We start from the raw sequence: 18281 nt of genomic DNA, 5'->3' as shown, positions 1-18281 counted from the left end.
TAACAATTGGCAGACTGCCAGTGTCTCTGTTAGATACAGATAGCTTGCTTTAGAAGAGACAAACATGTCTGGCACAGGCTGAATGGTTGTTTCTGAACAAAATCATCTCGCTTTTAGATCTAGTCTAAAAAAAAACTTTAGTTCTCCTGATTATCATCTTTTTGTGAGTCTTCCTCTTGCCCGAAACACCCATGCCTAGTTAAATCAGTAGCAAAGTACTGGACAAATGGCATTACTCACTTCTCACTATCCCCTTCCCACCATACTTTTATATTATTAGTCTTGACCAGAATGTAAAAATGCCTCTGTTGGATTAAGTGTTGTTTTCACCCAGCTTGGCAGCAGTAGCTGCTGCACTAGGGCTATTTCTGTGTTGCACTTATAAACCACAGAGGGTAACCCATAAACCCAAAGGGCTGTGTTGTATTTAATATTTGTTTCTGTGTTGCAGCAGTCCATTCAGTCCTGATGCACACAGAGTGAAACAAGTACAGTGAGCACAGCTGACATTAGCGGCCAGCCTTTAAAAGACTGCACCTTTTACACTCACATGCCACTCAGCGCAGGAAGACCAAAAACTGTCCTGGGGCCCACACTAGGCTAGCAGTATTTAGTAGGTTTAGCAAGTAGGGGCAGTCATCCAGGGCAACCACCAGAAAGTAGAGAACAGAAAGAACATTGCCCATAACGCATGCAGGTGGTGACATCATCATCACACAACGAATTGCAGAAACCGATCTACCCAGAGTCATGCATGCATATTAATTTGTTGAGCCAATCCGCTGTGTTGCTGTGTTTGTTTATGGGCAGATTCCACCTATGCACTCGTCACCCACCTGTACACTTCAGGAGCAACCAACTCAGCCAGATTCCGACCACCAGCTAGCACTGACAGACTTAGTCAAAGGGGCAGATTATTACTAACTCTGCCCAAACCGACTAATGTTGGATTTATGCCGAAGCCTTATTGACTGAAAGGTAAACCTAAGCCTGTCCGTAGCAGAGTTCAGACTTTACCATAGAGTGCAGGCAGGATCAGACTCCGATCAAAGAAGATTCAACTGGTATCAGACCTACACTGGAACGGTGTTGATCAGCCTCAACCACCATGCTCAGCAAGCAACCAGATTAACACACTGAAAAATAAATTAAAGTTACACTTGCAAGTTAGTATCAGTTAAATATTCTTTTGTATGACAAACTGCCATTAAGAGCGCAGTAGTTGCTTCCATAACACATTGGTTGAAAGCAACATGATCAACAATATTCCACATTGTATCATATCATTAGCTGCAAATGAAAGAACCGTGATCTCCTTCCTTTGCATGACTTTTAGTGTTCAATCACGTGCAAGTTGTTGCATTTAAACCTAGCTAACTGAAGTTAAATCAGGCCGCAATCTCCTCCGGTACAAGTGAAAGCAAGTTAATATCAATCTTTCAGTGTTACACTTCTCAAAGAATTAAAAACTCCATCAGTTCTTATGTTTCAGATCTTAGTAAAACTGACTTAATTTATACGTATTTCAAAACTTAGAAGGAGCAGTTAGTAGATGATCTACAACAGGTTGAGTGGTTAGGCTGACTTGGCGGCCTCCTTCATTATACTTCTCTATACTACAGTGTAGCTGCGTGCGAGTGATCATTATTTGAAAAGTGTGGGAAACAGGAATCAAAGAACAGATGCAAATCACCCAACACAAATACCAGAACTACCGATCTAATAATATTTTTTCAACTTCTGATAAGCTAAAGCTTTGTCTCCTATTTTTCATCTTTTAGCTGCTCCTTAGTGTTGTGGCTTTGTTGGCCTTCAATATAGTCACTTACTTATCAGAGAATGCTATGATCCTAACGTAACAGAAAGCTGACCAAGAGAAACCAAAAGCTCCAATAGTTTGGAGTTTGTATTACTGTTTTCTGACAGTCGAGTTTTTTTCGTTTATACTCTGATATACAGCAGTGTCCATCATTCCTAGCTTCCTTCTGTGAAGGCTAATACTTTGTGGTAGATCATATTTATGGAATGACTTATTACATTTTACCATTTCTCCGTGGTTAACCCATTGAATATCTCCTGATTATTTATGCTGAATCTATATATCCAGGTAGTGAGTATTTCTGTGACATTCCCAAACTATTTTTCCTTAAGGTATTTCTGAAAACACACTTTTGTAGAATGCAAATGTTGAATAACTATTTCCACTAAACTGTTCTTTTTTGCATAGATCTTTTTTTCTTTCAATTATCTTCCCACATTCTGCACTTGGTGATTTATCTCTTGTTTATAAAAAAATTCTGAGAGGAGGCCCTCCCCCAAAATACCGATTTCCCCAGTTTTTCCTACCACTTAGACCGACAAAACTGCTGCCCTCCCCCCCCCCCCACATATAAAGGAACACAGCCCTTTAGGTATATGAAGTTAGTTTGGGGTATGCATACCCATGCAGGCCAAGAAGAGGCAGTGGTAGGCAGCAACTTTATGTGGCATCTTAGATGGCCAGTTGGCATGCATCATGCATCAGAGAGCACAAACCGCAGCCGTAACCTCAAATTAACACCACCACACCATATATCAAACACTTTTAGGAAGGAAGGACAAGATTGATGCTAGTTTAAAACTACATTTGGCTAATTAGCAGATTAAAGCTTCCTCTCCCCCCCCCCCCCAATTCAGTCCTTACACAGCCTGCACCTGAGTGTGCATATCCTTTGTTACTCAGCCTAGATGAAGTATGGGCCTCACGCACAGTGACCTTGGCACTGAGTGACAAGGCATACTTACCAAAAAATGTAGCGCTTGTTTCCCTGCAATCATGTACCAATGAAGCCCATGCCATTACCACTGCCATACCTGGTCTGGAGCACTGAAATTTCTCCCACGCAGGGTACCGTGGCTCAGGAATGACATTGTAATTTTAGGAAGGTACTTGCCTGTACACAGGGGCATGGTTGGAAACCTTTCATAAACGCCACTCGCTTATGAATTCTGAAATAAGGACTTGGATGGAGGCGTGCATTTTCCAAGTAAATTCATCCCAAAAATCAGAACAATCCAACTTTATGCTCCTGAATACACCTGCTACGTGTTCATTTCCGTGTTGCTCACGATATGAATATGTGAGCTTTTTCATTTCATACTTACTGCTTTTAATTTCCATTTCATTAAAAAAAAGTAATATATTAGCAGTCAAAACAGGCGCTTTTTTCTGTAATCAAGGTTTACAACTAACACACGAAGTACCAACAAACTGGTAATGGGAGAAATTCGGTTTTAATCTGTCAGGAAGAAGAAAATGTATATTCTATTTTATATCCCCTTCACGCTTTAGTTGTTAGAAGCTAAACACATAAACAGCCCTGTAAGCATTTCTGCAGTGCATCGAGGGCGTTGAACAATCGACGGCGCTTTCTTGCCCAGAGCTTAGCCACAAAGCAAACTAAAAGTGGGGCATTGCTGTCATGACGGCTATAAATTGCCGAAGCCCCAAACACCAGCTCGCTAACGAAGCAATTTAAAAGGCCGTGACCGAGCCAGCATCCTAGGCATCAATCACATGCCACCCAAGGCGTCGTGCAAAATTCCCAACAGGGCTCGTGTTCAGTAAATAAATGTTATGAAAGATCCAGAGGTGTATATCACAGTCGCGCTTTTCTTCTAAGCCTACTTATTAGTTGAACCGTCAGTGAAAATTAAATTACTACTACTGATACTAACTTTTATTTATTCAGAACCTCAAATTGCGCTTCTTCCATTTCTATGCACTGTAAACCAACGACGTTGTTATTACCATATTTGTTATGCTTAATTTACCGTCCTTTGGTAGGTTGGCAAACTGAGTTTGGTGATCCAGATTGAAATTCATGACCTTCTGGTCTCCCCATTTTTTAGTGGTGAATGTTCAACTCACTAAGCCACCATGTATTTTTCAGAAACAAAAACGAAGGAACAAATTCACAAAAGTTTTTGTGAGTATGGGAAAATTGTACTACAAGAGTATTATTTTAAGTACTCTTGAATGCCTTTGTGAATCTGACCAAAGCATCCAGCTTCCTGTTAATAAAAGTGCAAAGAGTACTAAATCCTTTCCCTATGCTACAGTGAATACAACATTAAATTTACCAAGAAATACCTCATATTTCACCATCAGGGTATCTCAGGAGTCTTGATTTCTTACAATTACTTCTCCATAGGCCAGGGCCGGCTTCAGCACTGGTCGCACCCGGTGCAACAATCTGTTGTGGTGCCCTCTCCCATGACTTCCTCCTCGAATTTCCTCACTACCATCTGTCAAAAGTCCCCCTCATCACCCCATAGCCCTTATCTGACATGCATTTCATTTTTTAAAGCGTTGGTAAAGCCTGGCTTTACTAATCCACTCAGTTATTCTCATAAAATACAGATCTCTTCTTTGCAACAGGCATATTTATCCTCAGCGCTACTTTAAGGCGAGTCAAAACTGCCACCAGACAAAACTCCGACCTTCCTTCTAGCAGGAACATTAATCACAAGAGTTATCTTGCCATTTTTATTGGTGCCTGAATGCTGGACGCACAAGGAACTCTGCAGCAGGTACGCTTGTGCTTTTACATCTTAAGTTATTGCTAAACACTGCGCCACTACCCCAGGTCTGTGCCCCCATTCAAGTCCGCGCCCAGTGCTGCCGCACCAGTCGCACTGCCCTAAAGCCTGCCATGCCATAGTCATTGAGACCAATGAAAAACACTAGTTCACCTTCTTGTAAGAACCACTATGTGTGTGTGTGTGTGTGGGTGTATATATATATATATATATATATATATATATGTGTATATATACGTTCCTTATATTAAGGCAAACAGACACACTTTTTGCATCTTACCTCTTTTTAGCATCCCTACCAAAAAAGGTACCACTTGTTTCCCGGCAATCATAGGCCAAAGAAACCCATCTGAACATGCCATCATCATTGACATACCTGGTAATATGGTTTGGAGCAGTGAAATCTCCACCCCCCCCCCCCCCCCACCCCCCACCACCCCCTTTAGCTGGAACCTAGTAAAGTATATTCTCTGCAAATAACTCAAAACCTAAATCTTCACCTTTATCTATTAATTCCTTCCTGGGAATTCAAGGGCTTCTTACCCATCAGGCATTCGATTTTGCATATAGTAAGTACTAATTCCCCCCACTGGGAAACCACCAAGGGTAGATGTGCAGGCTTTTTTTTTATCAACTTGTGATTCTAACCTGCCTAAGACTTTATTGAATTAATGTCAACAAAAGAGTCGAGGTAATAGGTAGAAAAAGCAATACGTTCTCTTAAATAGGAAACAGAACATGGTAATATGCAGCACATGTAGGGTTACATTTGATATGTCATCTGGTTAATGCGGATGACCTAACCTCTCTTCTGGAAAGAAGTTGGTAACATAACAGCTTCTTCTCCTTCTAGAAAATCGCTGCCTTGCCAAGCCAATGGTCTGGCTGTAATGTACCAACTCAAGTAAACACGGCCATCCATAAATGCTGTTTGCACTGCATTCACAAGTGATATTTATCACATTCAATCCTACACTATTGGCTTTGATAGTGCTGTGGAGAAAGTGGCAAATAGTAATTGTTTACTCGATGGCACGTATATGATAGATAATTGAATGCGACCAACAGTGTGCTGAGTCAGTGTACTTTTCAGGTATAAAATAGCTCGTCATGCATGTTACTAAAAGCACGTCTTGGAAGGTGGAAGGAAATACCATATAAGCAGCAGTCTGAGGTGAAGGAGTAATACTGTTTTTGGTGGAGCCAGAGCCCATTCTTTGTATACTTTAAAGAATTGGTAACAATATATCTTTCAGACAGCGTGCTTCACTGTCAAACCAGACCTAATAAGCCTTACGTGCCATTGCATCTCGACATAACTGGGAGTTCATTTTCGAGGATTCCCAGACATTTGGTGTAGCATCATTTCAATGTTGTTTTGCATTTCTAGTAGATTTAGATATCCACATAATTCAAGATAAAATAGTTGTTTTGATCAGGAAACATTCCAGTACCATCTCTGGATCTTGCTAGAACTTCTAAAATACTGAAAGTGGTTCCTGTCCCAGGCACGCTTTCACCATACTTGTGTCTAAAACAAGCCACATAAAACTACCAACTATAACAACACTGAAGGGTGCATACTGCGCACCATGGTAAAATGATGCAGAATCATATGTCTGGTGAATTATGTTTGCCACAGGTTTCATTTTGTACCTTGAGGTATGAGTGATAGTGCAAGCCTATTTAATCTTTCCCTAAAGTACCCATTGATTGCTCTCGATCAGTGTAGTCCCTAGATGAACTTTGATGCTCCCCTCTGGACCTGTTTCACATTAAGAAGTTGAAGGTGGTAATTTAAAGTAACAGAAAGGTGGAATGCATTTATTCGTAGAAGAATGACAGACAATGAAGTGTCCACCTTAAAGGTTTTGTTTTTAGAAATGTAGTCATACAGGGATTTATTCAATGTTGTCATAATTAATCAATAAATCAGAGTGTAAAGCTCAGTTAAAGTACAGAATCAATCAAGAACTCAGTAAAGATTAGATCAGCAAAATTTAGAGAGGCTTCTTCACTGAGCAGCTCGTAAGCTACCGGAAGCTCTTCAAAAATCTGTAAGTAGCTCTCCAGTGTGCAGCCAGCCTAATCAATCAGAAGCTTTTGCTTTACGTTAGATATTGGTTGAATGTCCAAAAAATATATAAATCTGATATTGATTGAAAAAATCATGAGGTGTTGGGGAGATTTATTACTAACATTATCACCTCTGTGCCTGAGGCCCTGCAGCTACAGCCGTTACGTATTACCCATGACGAGGTGTTGAAAATTGGCAAAGCCTTTTTTTTACATCACTGCTGGAAACCCTGCCTGATGCATCGTGTTTACTTCTGGTAAACGTGCGTAGGGTGGTCACCAGTGTAGTTTTGTTTGATGTGGTCACTTATAAAGACTAATAAAATTAGTAGCTCGGATAAATTTCATTGAACACAAGTTGCTCCTACTGCAGAAAAGGTTGGTGACCCCTGGATATAGAATTTAGGATGGGGAAGAAATCTGGCAGAGATTTACCATCTAAGGTAAGTGAAAGGGGCTCTCTTTTACATCAAGAAATCACACTCGTATATTGGGTTCTGAACAAAGAATTTCACACATTCACTGCAGTAGTACATGGTTCAAAAGCTCCTAATAAGGATAAAGCAGAAGAGAAACATCTACAACTGAATACATTCAACAGATTTATAACAATTCTACTACATAGAGCTTTTCTCAAGCAACATCTGCACATTGAACAGAAAAAGTTAAATGATTTGAGATTCTCCCTGGGACAGCTAGGGTTACCCTTTGATGTCTATACTTTATTCAGAACGGTCTGTGAAAGCCTTGGTCCTTCTCTGTGGAACATATTCAGTTCTTATTCTAGTGAGACATGAAAATACGAATCTATTTGCGTGGTAAAGTGAAACCTGATGTAGTCTGAGACATATTTTACCTTAAGTTAGCTAGAGTATGAGTTTTCATTACTGCAAAGCATTACATTTCAACAAAACAGCTATATCAAGAGCATCTTCAACAGTCCCACAGAGTTTACGGGGTGGGGGATAACGAGGGTCTATCTGTCAAAGATGCACGTGGTAGCCTAGAAAGAGGGCGGAGGACATGTTTGTGCTCTAACTGAATTTTCACAAATCTGAGTACTGGATGGCATTAAAGAGAGAATCAAACAGCCTTCTCGAAGTATTGTAAACTCACCATTGATTAACCTGTGTTAATTGCAGAACTTTTTCTGGGATGGCACAGATGATTTAGGATCAACAATGCAAGTAACAGAATGAGTAGTGTGTAAGGTGTAGTCTGAATCAAGTTTATGAAAGTGATCAATATTTATTAACTAACACCACTAAAGTTTGAGAAAAAAAATAATTTGTAAGAGAAAAATAGGTTTTGCCTTATTTAAAAGAAGTTAGTAGTTGCAACCATTGAAAGTAAAGCAGTGAGAAGTGGTGAAAATTTCTGAAAATATAATACCTGCAGTTGACATTCAGGCCAACCCGTGAGTGCGTGTGGTCAGACTGAAGCTTCGGGTGTGGCCCTGTTACACTCTCCTTTAGGCATCCTTACATACTTCTGAGTGCTGGATGAGCAGCAGAGAGCAGTGTCGAGGAAGAGGGGTAGGACAGTTAAAATCCAGCTGGATGTGAGGCGTTGAGCCATCATCATGCTTAAACGTACCATCATTGCAAGTGCTCGGTTGAAAGCCAATATATAGAAAAACCTGTTCCGGATTTATCAAAATATCTTTTGAAGATTACCAAGACATCCACCTTACTCCGTATGATAATAACCAGCATCACTGTGGGGCTCTCGAATGGGCAAAAGCTAAAGCTGATTTGAACCCGAGAAGGAGAAGCAGCATTACAACTTGCTGGCGTAATTACAACCTACTGTGCATGGCAGACTATTTTCATAACACTCTTGCCACATGGTGCTAATTAGCTTTGGATTTATGTGAATACACAGGGAACAAGATGGGCTATCGTTGGTACTGACGTTGTCTTGCCTTTTGTTAAAAACAGCCTTTTGCTGATAGTAACCTGCCACAGAATTTCATGATTTATATGGTATTACCACACGCACCTATCAAAATAATCTGTGTTGACAGCAGAAGCTTGCAGGAATCCGAGTATGTTCATTTATGCTTTAAACGTCAAACTCTAAATTAGTCAATTGCTACTTTGGTTGTAATTTTAATGTAATAGCATAACTTTTTAATAGAAGAAAAACGTTTTCAAAGGAAAACAAAACAAAAAAAACTGGAGGTGGCATTACTTAAAATACCAGGAAATTGCTCACTGTTTTACTTTTGAATTAAGATTACCCTGACAATTCTAAAGATCATGTGATAAAAAATAAAATAAAAAAAACTTGACATCGTAATTTATAAAGTTATTAGTATCAGGTTTTGTAACAATTATAATATATATTTTTTAATTTCCTGGTGTCATCTTTTATTGAATTGACACGTGACATGTATCTGGATTAGATTGTATGTTTTCTCTTCTGCTTAATGCACATGCTGCTGTGCAACCTGTCAGTAACTAATTCAAACCTGGTTGCTGCTGACCCAGCCTTTCATCACTGTGAGGTCAATAAAATGGGTCCGTGGGAAGTATTACCTGCCGGCACATCCTTAGGGAAACAATTGTTGGGATTAAAAAGCTATTATTATTATTATTATTAGGAGGAGGAGTTAGTAGTATGAGTATAATGTATATTACCATTATTGTTGGTATTTTCATTAGGAATATTAATATTATTAAAAGTAACTAACTGCCACATTCCTTGCACATTAAATATTCCAAGTTGGAGTGATATGTAAATCATTATTCAACAGCCTAAGAAACAGACAATTCTCTTTTCTTTTACAGGTATTAAGCACAGGTTCTTTAGAATATATGCCTGGGACCGACGTATGCAGTTCATCTGGTGGAGTAAGTTTTCGAAATCTTTTAATCACACGATAAATGTTTTGATAATAACAAATCAGTGGGCAGCGCATAAGTGATAAAAAAACTTTCATGTTGTTTTTTGTACAAAGATTTTTTCTTTGCCTGAAGTTCATGTTGCATGTTTTGTTCTTGTGAAATGATATAGTGATATTATAAACCAGCCTAAACTATAAGTATCGATGTCAATTGTAACAAGAACAGAATATAATGACACAGTTGATTTTGCTAATATTGCTAAATGTACGGAAATAAGTGTGATAAGCATCAAACATGTTGTTGTAGGTTGACAACTATAATGGTTTATTCTTAATGGTAATTTTCAGCGCAGAATTGTGTTGAACAGACACAAAATAGGACCCCTATAAGTATTTTACTGAAAGGTGTGTGTTTGCAAAGTGGACTGGCGAATGTGCTTCACCCTGAAATTAATTATGATAAGAGTGTGTGAAATTTATCCATGTTGATAATTTTCTTCGAGAAAATTCTCCCGTTAAAAACTTTATCTGTACAACCTTATTTTGCAGGATTATTTTAACTTTTCAAAGGTTATGAAGCTTGCACGTTTTTTCAAAATAACTTTTTGGTGGAAATTATTGTATGTCATTCAGGGGTTGTCAAGGGTCACCCCCCCCCATGCAGCAGCAGCTGCAAAACTTTTACAAAAAACGATAAACTCTGTTTATTATCATTTTCTTGCTAAAAGGGTGGGGCCATGGGGCCTGCAGGGACGGAGGTGGAGTGCAGAGCACTCCCCCCGCCCCTCAGTGTGCATGTATGTTTGGCTGGCCTAGCACATGCGCACTAGGCTCTCTCCAACCCAGCAATGCAGGCACTGTGTTGCTGGGTAGGAGACAGCAGGCAGAGACTTTCATTCTGCCTCGGAGCACCCCGGAAGGGCAATCAGTCCAGTTGTAACACTGCTTTCATGCTGCCAGCGCATGAACACCATGTTAGGATTGGACGCAGGGCAGGCTGAGAGCCTGTTCCTGTAGTCGAAGATGAAGGAGCGGATCACCGCGGCTCGGCAATAAAGGCACGTTTTTTAAAATGATTATATTTTCTTTTTTTTCTCCTCCCCCAGCCACGTGCCACCCCACCCCTTTTCCCTTCTGCGAGCCACGACTGTCCCTGACTTGCCCTTTGTGACCCCTGGCACTTCCTTTGCGAAGGGGGCCAAGAATTGCTCGTCCATTGTTCCTCCTTATGGATGTCTGTTGGGGCGCTATTCTCCTTGTTTTGTGAATGTGTATGCGTGTGTAAGTGAAGGTCAAACGGTGTCTACCCCTGGCATTTTGGAGAATGGACGTCCATGCTTACTGTGTTTGCATCTTTACTGAACTATGATTTCATCTAATATTATGACGATGTGGAAATAAACCATATGTAACTAACATCGTTTTTGAAAGTGGCCCTACTTTAATGATATTACACGCTGTAACCATAATTAGGAATTTGATTGATCGAAATTGAACCTCCCTCCTGCTGTTAATGTTGGAGGCAGCTTGCCATGTGGCACACCTAGAAAGTCTCTGTCATCAAGGCCAAAGCAGATTTGAAAAAATATAGAAAGCTATGGAGCTCATTTAATCCAGGTTTATTTTTATGAACAGCATATTCAATAGATTAGGTGTTTTTATTAGAATATGAAATGGTTTAAATGCGTTTATCTAATGGCATTTCTCAAATGTATGTAATTGGAATTCTATAACTCAATTATTTTTCTGTTTTCATATACAAAGGATAAGATGTCCTTAACAATTCTGCCTGACGCCAAGGGAGAATAATCCTTGTGTGTCAGGGAAAATGTCCTTTCTTTTCAACAGCAAGCTCTCGTTCTGGGGAGAGGTTGCTGAATAGCAAAAGAGAATTCCGAGCATGTATTTTAAACATGGCGGCCCGCTCAGCATTCCACTATGGCGAAAATGCCTCGGCTGGGCCACTGATGATCAAGCACGCTGCCTCCAGATGTCGCAGTCATTTCTCCGCTGGTCGTGGAGGCCTCTGCTTACCCTGCTGGCCGGAGGGCCTCCCGCCAATGGTGCCCTCAGTTAGTGCTGTCCCTCACCACTTGTCCCTACTTTTAGTTAGCACTGCACGCGTTACATGTAAAATTCACATCATGTTTTAAAGGAGCACACACACCCTTTATTTAGTCAAAAATGCCAGGTGTTTCCACCATAAGACTCCTTGTGTTATCGAATTGCAAAATGCCACTACTATTTATAATTTTAGAATATGTTGTACTTTATAGGTGATGTTTTAAAAATAATCTTTGTCTTGCTGGTCTTAAGTGAGAATATAGCAACATGTGTCCACAAGATGGCAGTCAAAGCCAAAATACCTGTGTTCTCGCCATCCAGTCTTTTAGCCTTAAAATCAGAGTTGGGCCATGTAGAAACACTGCCATTCATTAAAGAAAAGCTTGTTGGAAGGAATTACAAAACGTTTTAAATCTGTAACAGTTACGAAGAAGTTATTACTGTGGAGGCAGGGAGAACGGTGTGATAAGACTGAAATCAGTCTTACGTAAGAAAAGATTATTGCTGTAAGAAGTTCATGACCTTTGACCAGTGCCACCGCCGAAAAGTCCTGGAAATCATCCCTATCGCTTCCGCCGCCCGCACGTCTTCTGCAAATCTAACATCACCCTCCCTAAACAGTAACATCACCAATCCGGGTGAAACGTGCATAGCCAGGAGGAATTTAAGAAAGAACACTGATTTTGCGTCTCAAAAAATAAAACATTATGTATTAAGCTTTGATCTCAAATGGGGGAGAGAAACAGCTAATCATATAGTGTATACATTGTACAACTTGAAACCAGGAACGCTTTCATCAGTCCTGGCTTCAACTCAACCACATTGTGTGATAGTAAGCATTTAGTTTTGCGTCATCATCACATGAGAGCACCTTTAAATGCATCAGTTCAGAGTGTGTGCTACACCAAAACAAAAGACAATAATGTTACTCAATTCATAATAACACCCCAGGCCACATATTGGCGGGGGGGGGTGGGAGGGGGGGGCGTTGAGGGGAGGCTGCAAAAAGAAAATTCTTTCCTTTTGGTTTTCTAATAATATATTAGTTATGGCAGTGGAGGAGGGACATGGATGTTTTTGAGTTCATGATAAGAATCACTTGTAACAATTGCCTCTCAATGTAATAGTATAATTTAACATATTACATTGTATTTAATTCCAATGGCCATCACATCAAGAAAGATACGCTGGTTGGAATTGTGAAGTGTCTTAATCATATATAGACTGGGCTTCTCTAAGCCAGACATCAGCAGGCCCCCTCATCCTCCTTTACCCTGAATGTCCATGTTGCTCCTGGCAACCCTACAGGAAACAGGAGTCAAGCAAGTGCAAAAAAGAAATGGTTTTGAACCAGGCACGCTTTAAATTTATATATTTTTTACATAGTTTGTCTGTAAAGTGCGGCAGGCAGGAAGCACAGCCGGGTTGGTCTCGGGCAACAAAAGTGCCCTCTACAAGCTGCAAGAAAGTCCGCCTGGGGCCTGATAGGGCCAGTCCAGGCCTGGTCTCTGCGAGTCTCCAGCTACTGAATAAAGTATGGGACAGTAAGATATCCCATTTCAGCCACTGGATAACTTCACCGTGAATGATGATTGTTTCACAAGTAGCACATTCTCACTTAGCGTTCTCCTTCACTGCCAGTACTACTATGTCAAAGTTTGCTTTTTTTAAGACCCCAAAAATATTTTTGCTTTTAGCAATTTTTAAAAGTATATGTGAAGGCCCCACAAGTGGTTCGAACAATAAAGTTTTACAAAAACCTTGATAAGACAAAAAGCACATTGTGAAAGCCAAACGTCTGGCAACCATCTTTTTTAGGTGAGATGTCTTTAAGTCTATTTAAACAGTGCTACACAGGAGACAATGATATGAAGGAGAATGGAATTTTGTATAGAGTATTTTGTTGTAAAAGCCAGGTAGTTTTAAAGCTTGAAATGGCATCAATGGGAAGCCATTGTAAGGAGATGAGATCGGGGTCAAATCACTGAGGGCCACAGACGAGGTGGACGGTAGCATCGATGACCAATGCCTAGGTAAGCAGATGAGAAATTCATTTCCACAGTAAAGTCTACAACAAACCAGTGGTTGGAACCTCAACTGGAAATCATCCTCAGGTGTAAAGCATTTGATATTCTTTAAGAACTATAGTTGATAGCAGGCATTATTGACCCTGTTGCTGACATGCAGATGTAGTTTCTGATCTTGAACGAAACACTGTCAGTGGTGATATCTAAGTTTGATTAGGGTGATTGGAGGTGGAGCTTGAGCAGAAATGCATTTTTTTGCTGAATAAGACCGATAGAGGGTGCATCTGTAAGCCATAGTTTGAGAGCGAGAAAGAATAACACATTCAGACAAAACATTGAGGTATAGCTTTGCGTCGTCAACATATTGGTAGTAGGCACTGCCTGAATCAGAAGGGGTTTGTGACTTAGACAAAATAGCCTACTGTCAGGAGTAATGAGGGACAGGGGCCATATCATGATGGGCTTTTCTGACACAGCGCAGAGCCGAGCACCTATTTTATATCCCTGAAGGGCATAAAGTGAATTCATTTAAGCCAAGCTAGGTGCATTATTTTCTGAGAATACAGCTCGGAAACTCTTTTTTGTTTCTGACCTGTACTGTCTGAAAATAAAGCAAAAACTGAAAGAAATGTCAGGTTAAATGTATTCACGTTATGCCCTGCAGGCTCCTAATACAGGCCCTCACCTCCATGCTGAACTAGAAAACCACATCATAATATGGCCAGAACAGTAAAGGAGGACGAGCGAGTCAGCAGGAGAAAACGCAGCGATAAACAGTCATATTGTTGCAGATGGTTGTCGATGTAGCATGAAGAGCAACCTGTGGGTTGCTGTGGTCCAAAGATTTTGTTGTCATGGTGAACGGTTCAGCCAGAGCTTCATGATGGTGCTCCCTGCGATTGGTCAATGCTGTAGCACAAAGAGTCAGGCTGACAAAACTTTGTGTTGGTAGGCTATGCAAGTGAGAAGGTTTTGTCATGAACAGGGCCCGTTCATGGTGGCAAAGATGTAAAAAAATTCAATTTGGCTTTTCATAGGCTGCATCAAGGGTCCAGGACCTAAGGGGCATCGCTTGGGTGTCAGGGGCTTGCTCTAGCTAGATCTGGGTGCTGGTTGGGAGCCTGTTCTGTTCTGTTATGTAGCTCTAAACAGAAGGCCAGCAGACTAGCCCTTGAAGTCACTGTGGGAGTACTGGGTTCAGGTCCAAATTCCTCTGACTCCGGCAGCAGTCACCATTAAGGCAGCAGTCTATCACGGCAACAGTCTATCACGGCAACGGTCTAGCAAGGCAGCAGTCTAGCAAAGCAATAGTCCATCAGGGCAGCAGTCCAGCAGAATGGCCTGGCAGTTCCTGCTAGACTGTTCCCAAGGGGAACAGGGGGGTCCAGACTGATTTGTGTACAGCTAGGTCCAAACTGGGGTGGCATGGTGAGCAAAAGAAGGGTGGATTAAACACAGATCTGTGACTGGGGGTGAGCGTTTGAAAATTTTCAGGGCTCTGTCCGTCATCTTATTGTGTTGCTAAGTCCTTTCATCAGGACAGCAGTCCTTCCCGGCAAAGGCTTCACAAGTCCAGGCGTGTACTTAAAGAGATGGTGTTTGATGTCAAATATTTATACCTGTTGCCTCCTGTTAAGTGGCAGAAGCTTCTAGAGGTTTCCCCTTGAAGTTCACAGATTTCCTGTCTACCTGGCCTGGTTCCAGACTAACTACAGGGAGTATGGAACCCCTTCTGTAGTGGCAGGTCACAATTTCTTGAAGTGTAAGAAGGGCTGTGCCCAGCTCCTCCTTCCTATCATGCCAGTGAAAGCCCATCCAGGCACACCTTAGATCCCTATTGTGTGTGGCTGTGTCTATGAATACACAAACCCCAATTGGCAGCTGCAACCAGTCCTGCAACAAAGAGACAGGCTGCAGGCACTAAATGGCTAAGGGAGGAAAAAGCCAACTTTCTAAAAGTGGCATTTTAAAATGTGTAATTTAAAATCTTACTTTACCACAAGGGAGGATTTTTCATTACAATTCCAAATAGACCAATATTTAACTGGTTACCTGTTTCCTCTGAAAATTATCACTTATTACATGTAATAAGACAACTCCAATGATATCCGACGGGAGAAGGTGGGCCTTTCAGTAGTGAAAAATGAATTTAAGAGTGTTTCTCAACCAGGACATGTAGAACTTAAAGGTACATGTCTTATACTTTTTAAAAACACTGTACCCTGCTCTCTAGGCTGCCAAAGGCCTACCCTAGGGGTTATATATTTATTAAAAAAGGAAGATTTGGGCATGGCAAAAGGTTTATTTTTGCCATGTTGAAAAGGTAATTTAAAACTGTCCAAACAGGCTGCAGTGGCCCGCCTGAGACATGTTTGAAAGGGCTACATAAGTGGGTGACACAATCAGTGCTGCAGGCCCACTGGTAGCATTTAATTTACAGCCCTGGGTACACACAGTACCACTTTACTGGAGAACCTAAAGTAAATTCAATATGTCAGTTGGGTGTAAGCAAATTTTTCCTTGTTCAAAGGAGAGAGCACAAGCACATTAGCACTATTTAGTAGTGGTAAAGTGGCCAGAGTCCCAAGGTCACCAAAAATGAGATCAGAAAAAAATGGAGGAGGAAGGAAAAAAGTTTGGGGATGACCCTGCAGAGAAGATCAAGTCCAACAATGTGCTTTAAAGATTTTTGCCAATTGCAATTTTCATTGTGTGTATGTCCTTTGTTTTTGTTCCGATCAGCATTTTGTTTGTGTGCAATGTAAACTCCAAATGTTGGAAGATTCAAGTGCTTTTTTTCTGTGTGATGTTACTTAAGAGGCTTTAAGGCAGAACAGTTAGCTGGTCTATTCATGCAGCATTTATATTTACTAAAGTAGTCTTTCTTTGCCCCTAATTTCAAAATGAACTCCTTGCATGGTCAGCCATCCCAAATAGCTCTGTGTAGTTAGGTCAGAATAGGTTGGCCTGCCAATGATTTTGAGAGTTGGCTTTAATCATTTGATTACAAATGTGTGAGTATCTAGTGCTATAAAAATATGCATTTATCATTAAGGTTTGAACTGTAAACTACATTTTGAGGCATTTGTGCCTCTGTCATGCCCAGCCATCTCTTCCACGTGCACAGTAATCTCCTCCACGCTAAAAAGAACAAAATGAAAAAACCACCCTTTTCCTGCTACAAACCCAAACGAACACAGTACGCACACACAAACCTGCCCACAAATTACCCTACGAGTTCACTAATAAACGCGCTCACACACAGACATTGCCATCATTTACCAAAGGCATTCACTAAAAAAAAAAAAGCTAGGTTTGTTGGCATTTTCAATGGTTTGTTTACATGTGAATCTATAACACAACACTGTGTTCTAGTAGATTAAAATACTTTACTAGATGAGTTGAGAGTGCTTTTTTCCCTTCCAAATCTTTTATTCATTTTATCCCCAAAAACAAAGGAGACTTTGCAGCCCTATTATGAATTACTTGGGAAGAGCAACTAGATAGACTGGCTTCCACTATTTTTTATTTGTTCCATTATTAATTTGTCCTCCATATAAACACAAACATATTTAATCAATTGTTGTTAGAAACTGGGTCTTTGGTTGGCAGTCAGGTTACCCTCTGTCCAAGCAAGGACCCTCACACTAGCTATGGTAGAGGAGAATCACCCTCATTTAACCCCCGCTCATCCCCTTGTTAGCTTGGCATGAGCAGGCAGGCTTAATTTCAGAAGCGATGTGTAAAGTATTTGTATCAACACACGCAGTAACTCAGTGAAAACACTTCAAAATGACAACACAGGTTAAGAAAAATAGGTCATATTTATCGAAGAAAAAAACAAGACCAAAACAACAAAAATTCAACATACACAAGTCTAGATAGGAAATTTCAAAAGAGTAAGAATCTTAATCCTTAGAAAACAGTTAGAATGCTGTTGTTACACAAAGTACCTGGTTAGTGTCAAAAATAAAGTCGCACGGATGAGCGTGCATCGGAAAGGTCAGTGATGCGTTGATTGCTTACTCACAACTGATGCCGGTCGTCGTTCCCTTCTTTGGTCAGGTCGGCGACGCGTCATTTTTCTCCCTCACAAGAAAGCGATGCATCCATTTCCGAACAGGGCACCTCTGATCCGCGCAGAGTCGGGTTGACTTGGACGCCCAGGGACGATGCATGGAAAATCAGGTCACACAGTAACAGGAAACCACATTGCATGGGGTTTGCGTCCTTATCAGTCTCCGTTAGCAGGTGTTGCACGTCGTTTCTTCAGCCGCGTTGCATCTTCCAGCCACGATGCAGGTGGAATGTTGATTTCAGCCGCGAAGCCGGAGATGAGTTGTTTATCAGCTGATTCACGGAACAAAGTTTTCCCTTAACGGCGGTCTGTGCATGGGTTTTCAGTCCTTGTCTGCCAACTTCACCTTTCAAGGGCCCAGGAACTGGATAGGGCACCACTTGACAGGAGTCTCAGCAGGGAGTCCAGGTGCTGGCAGGGGAAGTCTTTGATGGCCCTGGGACTTCAACAACAGGAGGCAAGCTCAATTGAAGTCCTTGGAGATTCTTCTCAAGCAGGAATACACAATAAAGTCCAGTCTTTGTCCCCTTACACAGGTAGAGGAAACAACCACAGGATAGCCCAACAAACCTCAGTCAAAGGAAGGGGCAGCACTTCTCTTCAGCTC

General features: G+C 41.0%; 1 protein-coding gene across 7 annotated transcripts in view; it reads left to right on the top strand.

The window, feature by feature from the left end:
• The window catches only part of FGD3 (FYVE, RhoGEF and PH domain containing 3), a 554715-nt gene that overhangs the window by 450120 nt on the left and 86314 nt on the right, over positions 1-18281 (top strand). For all 7 annotated transcript variants that reach the window (XM_069206420.1, XM_069206423.1, XM_069206421.1 and 4 more), the window contains one exon: positions 9450-9512. In XM_069206420.1, coding sequence (XP_069062521.1) covers positions 9450-9512 — 63 coding nt within the window. The remainder of the gene's footprint in view (positions 1-9449; positions 9513-18281) is intronic.

The sequence above is a fragment of the Pleurodeles waltl genome, chromosome 9 (assembly GCF_031143425.1).
Source record: "Pleurodeles waltl isolate 20211129_DDA chromosome 9, aPleWal1.hap1.20221129, whole genome shotgun sequence".
NCBI classification, from domain to species: domain Eukaryota; kingdom Metazoa; phylum Chordata; class Amphibia; order Caudata; family Salamandridae; genus Pleurodeles; species Pleurodeles waltl.
Note: the sequence above shows the minus strand (reverse complement) of the source record. Positions and strands in the feature narration are given on the sequence as shown.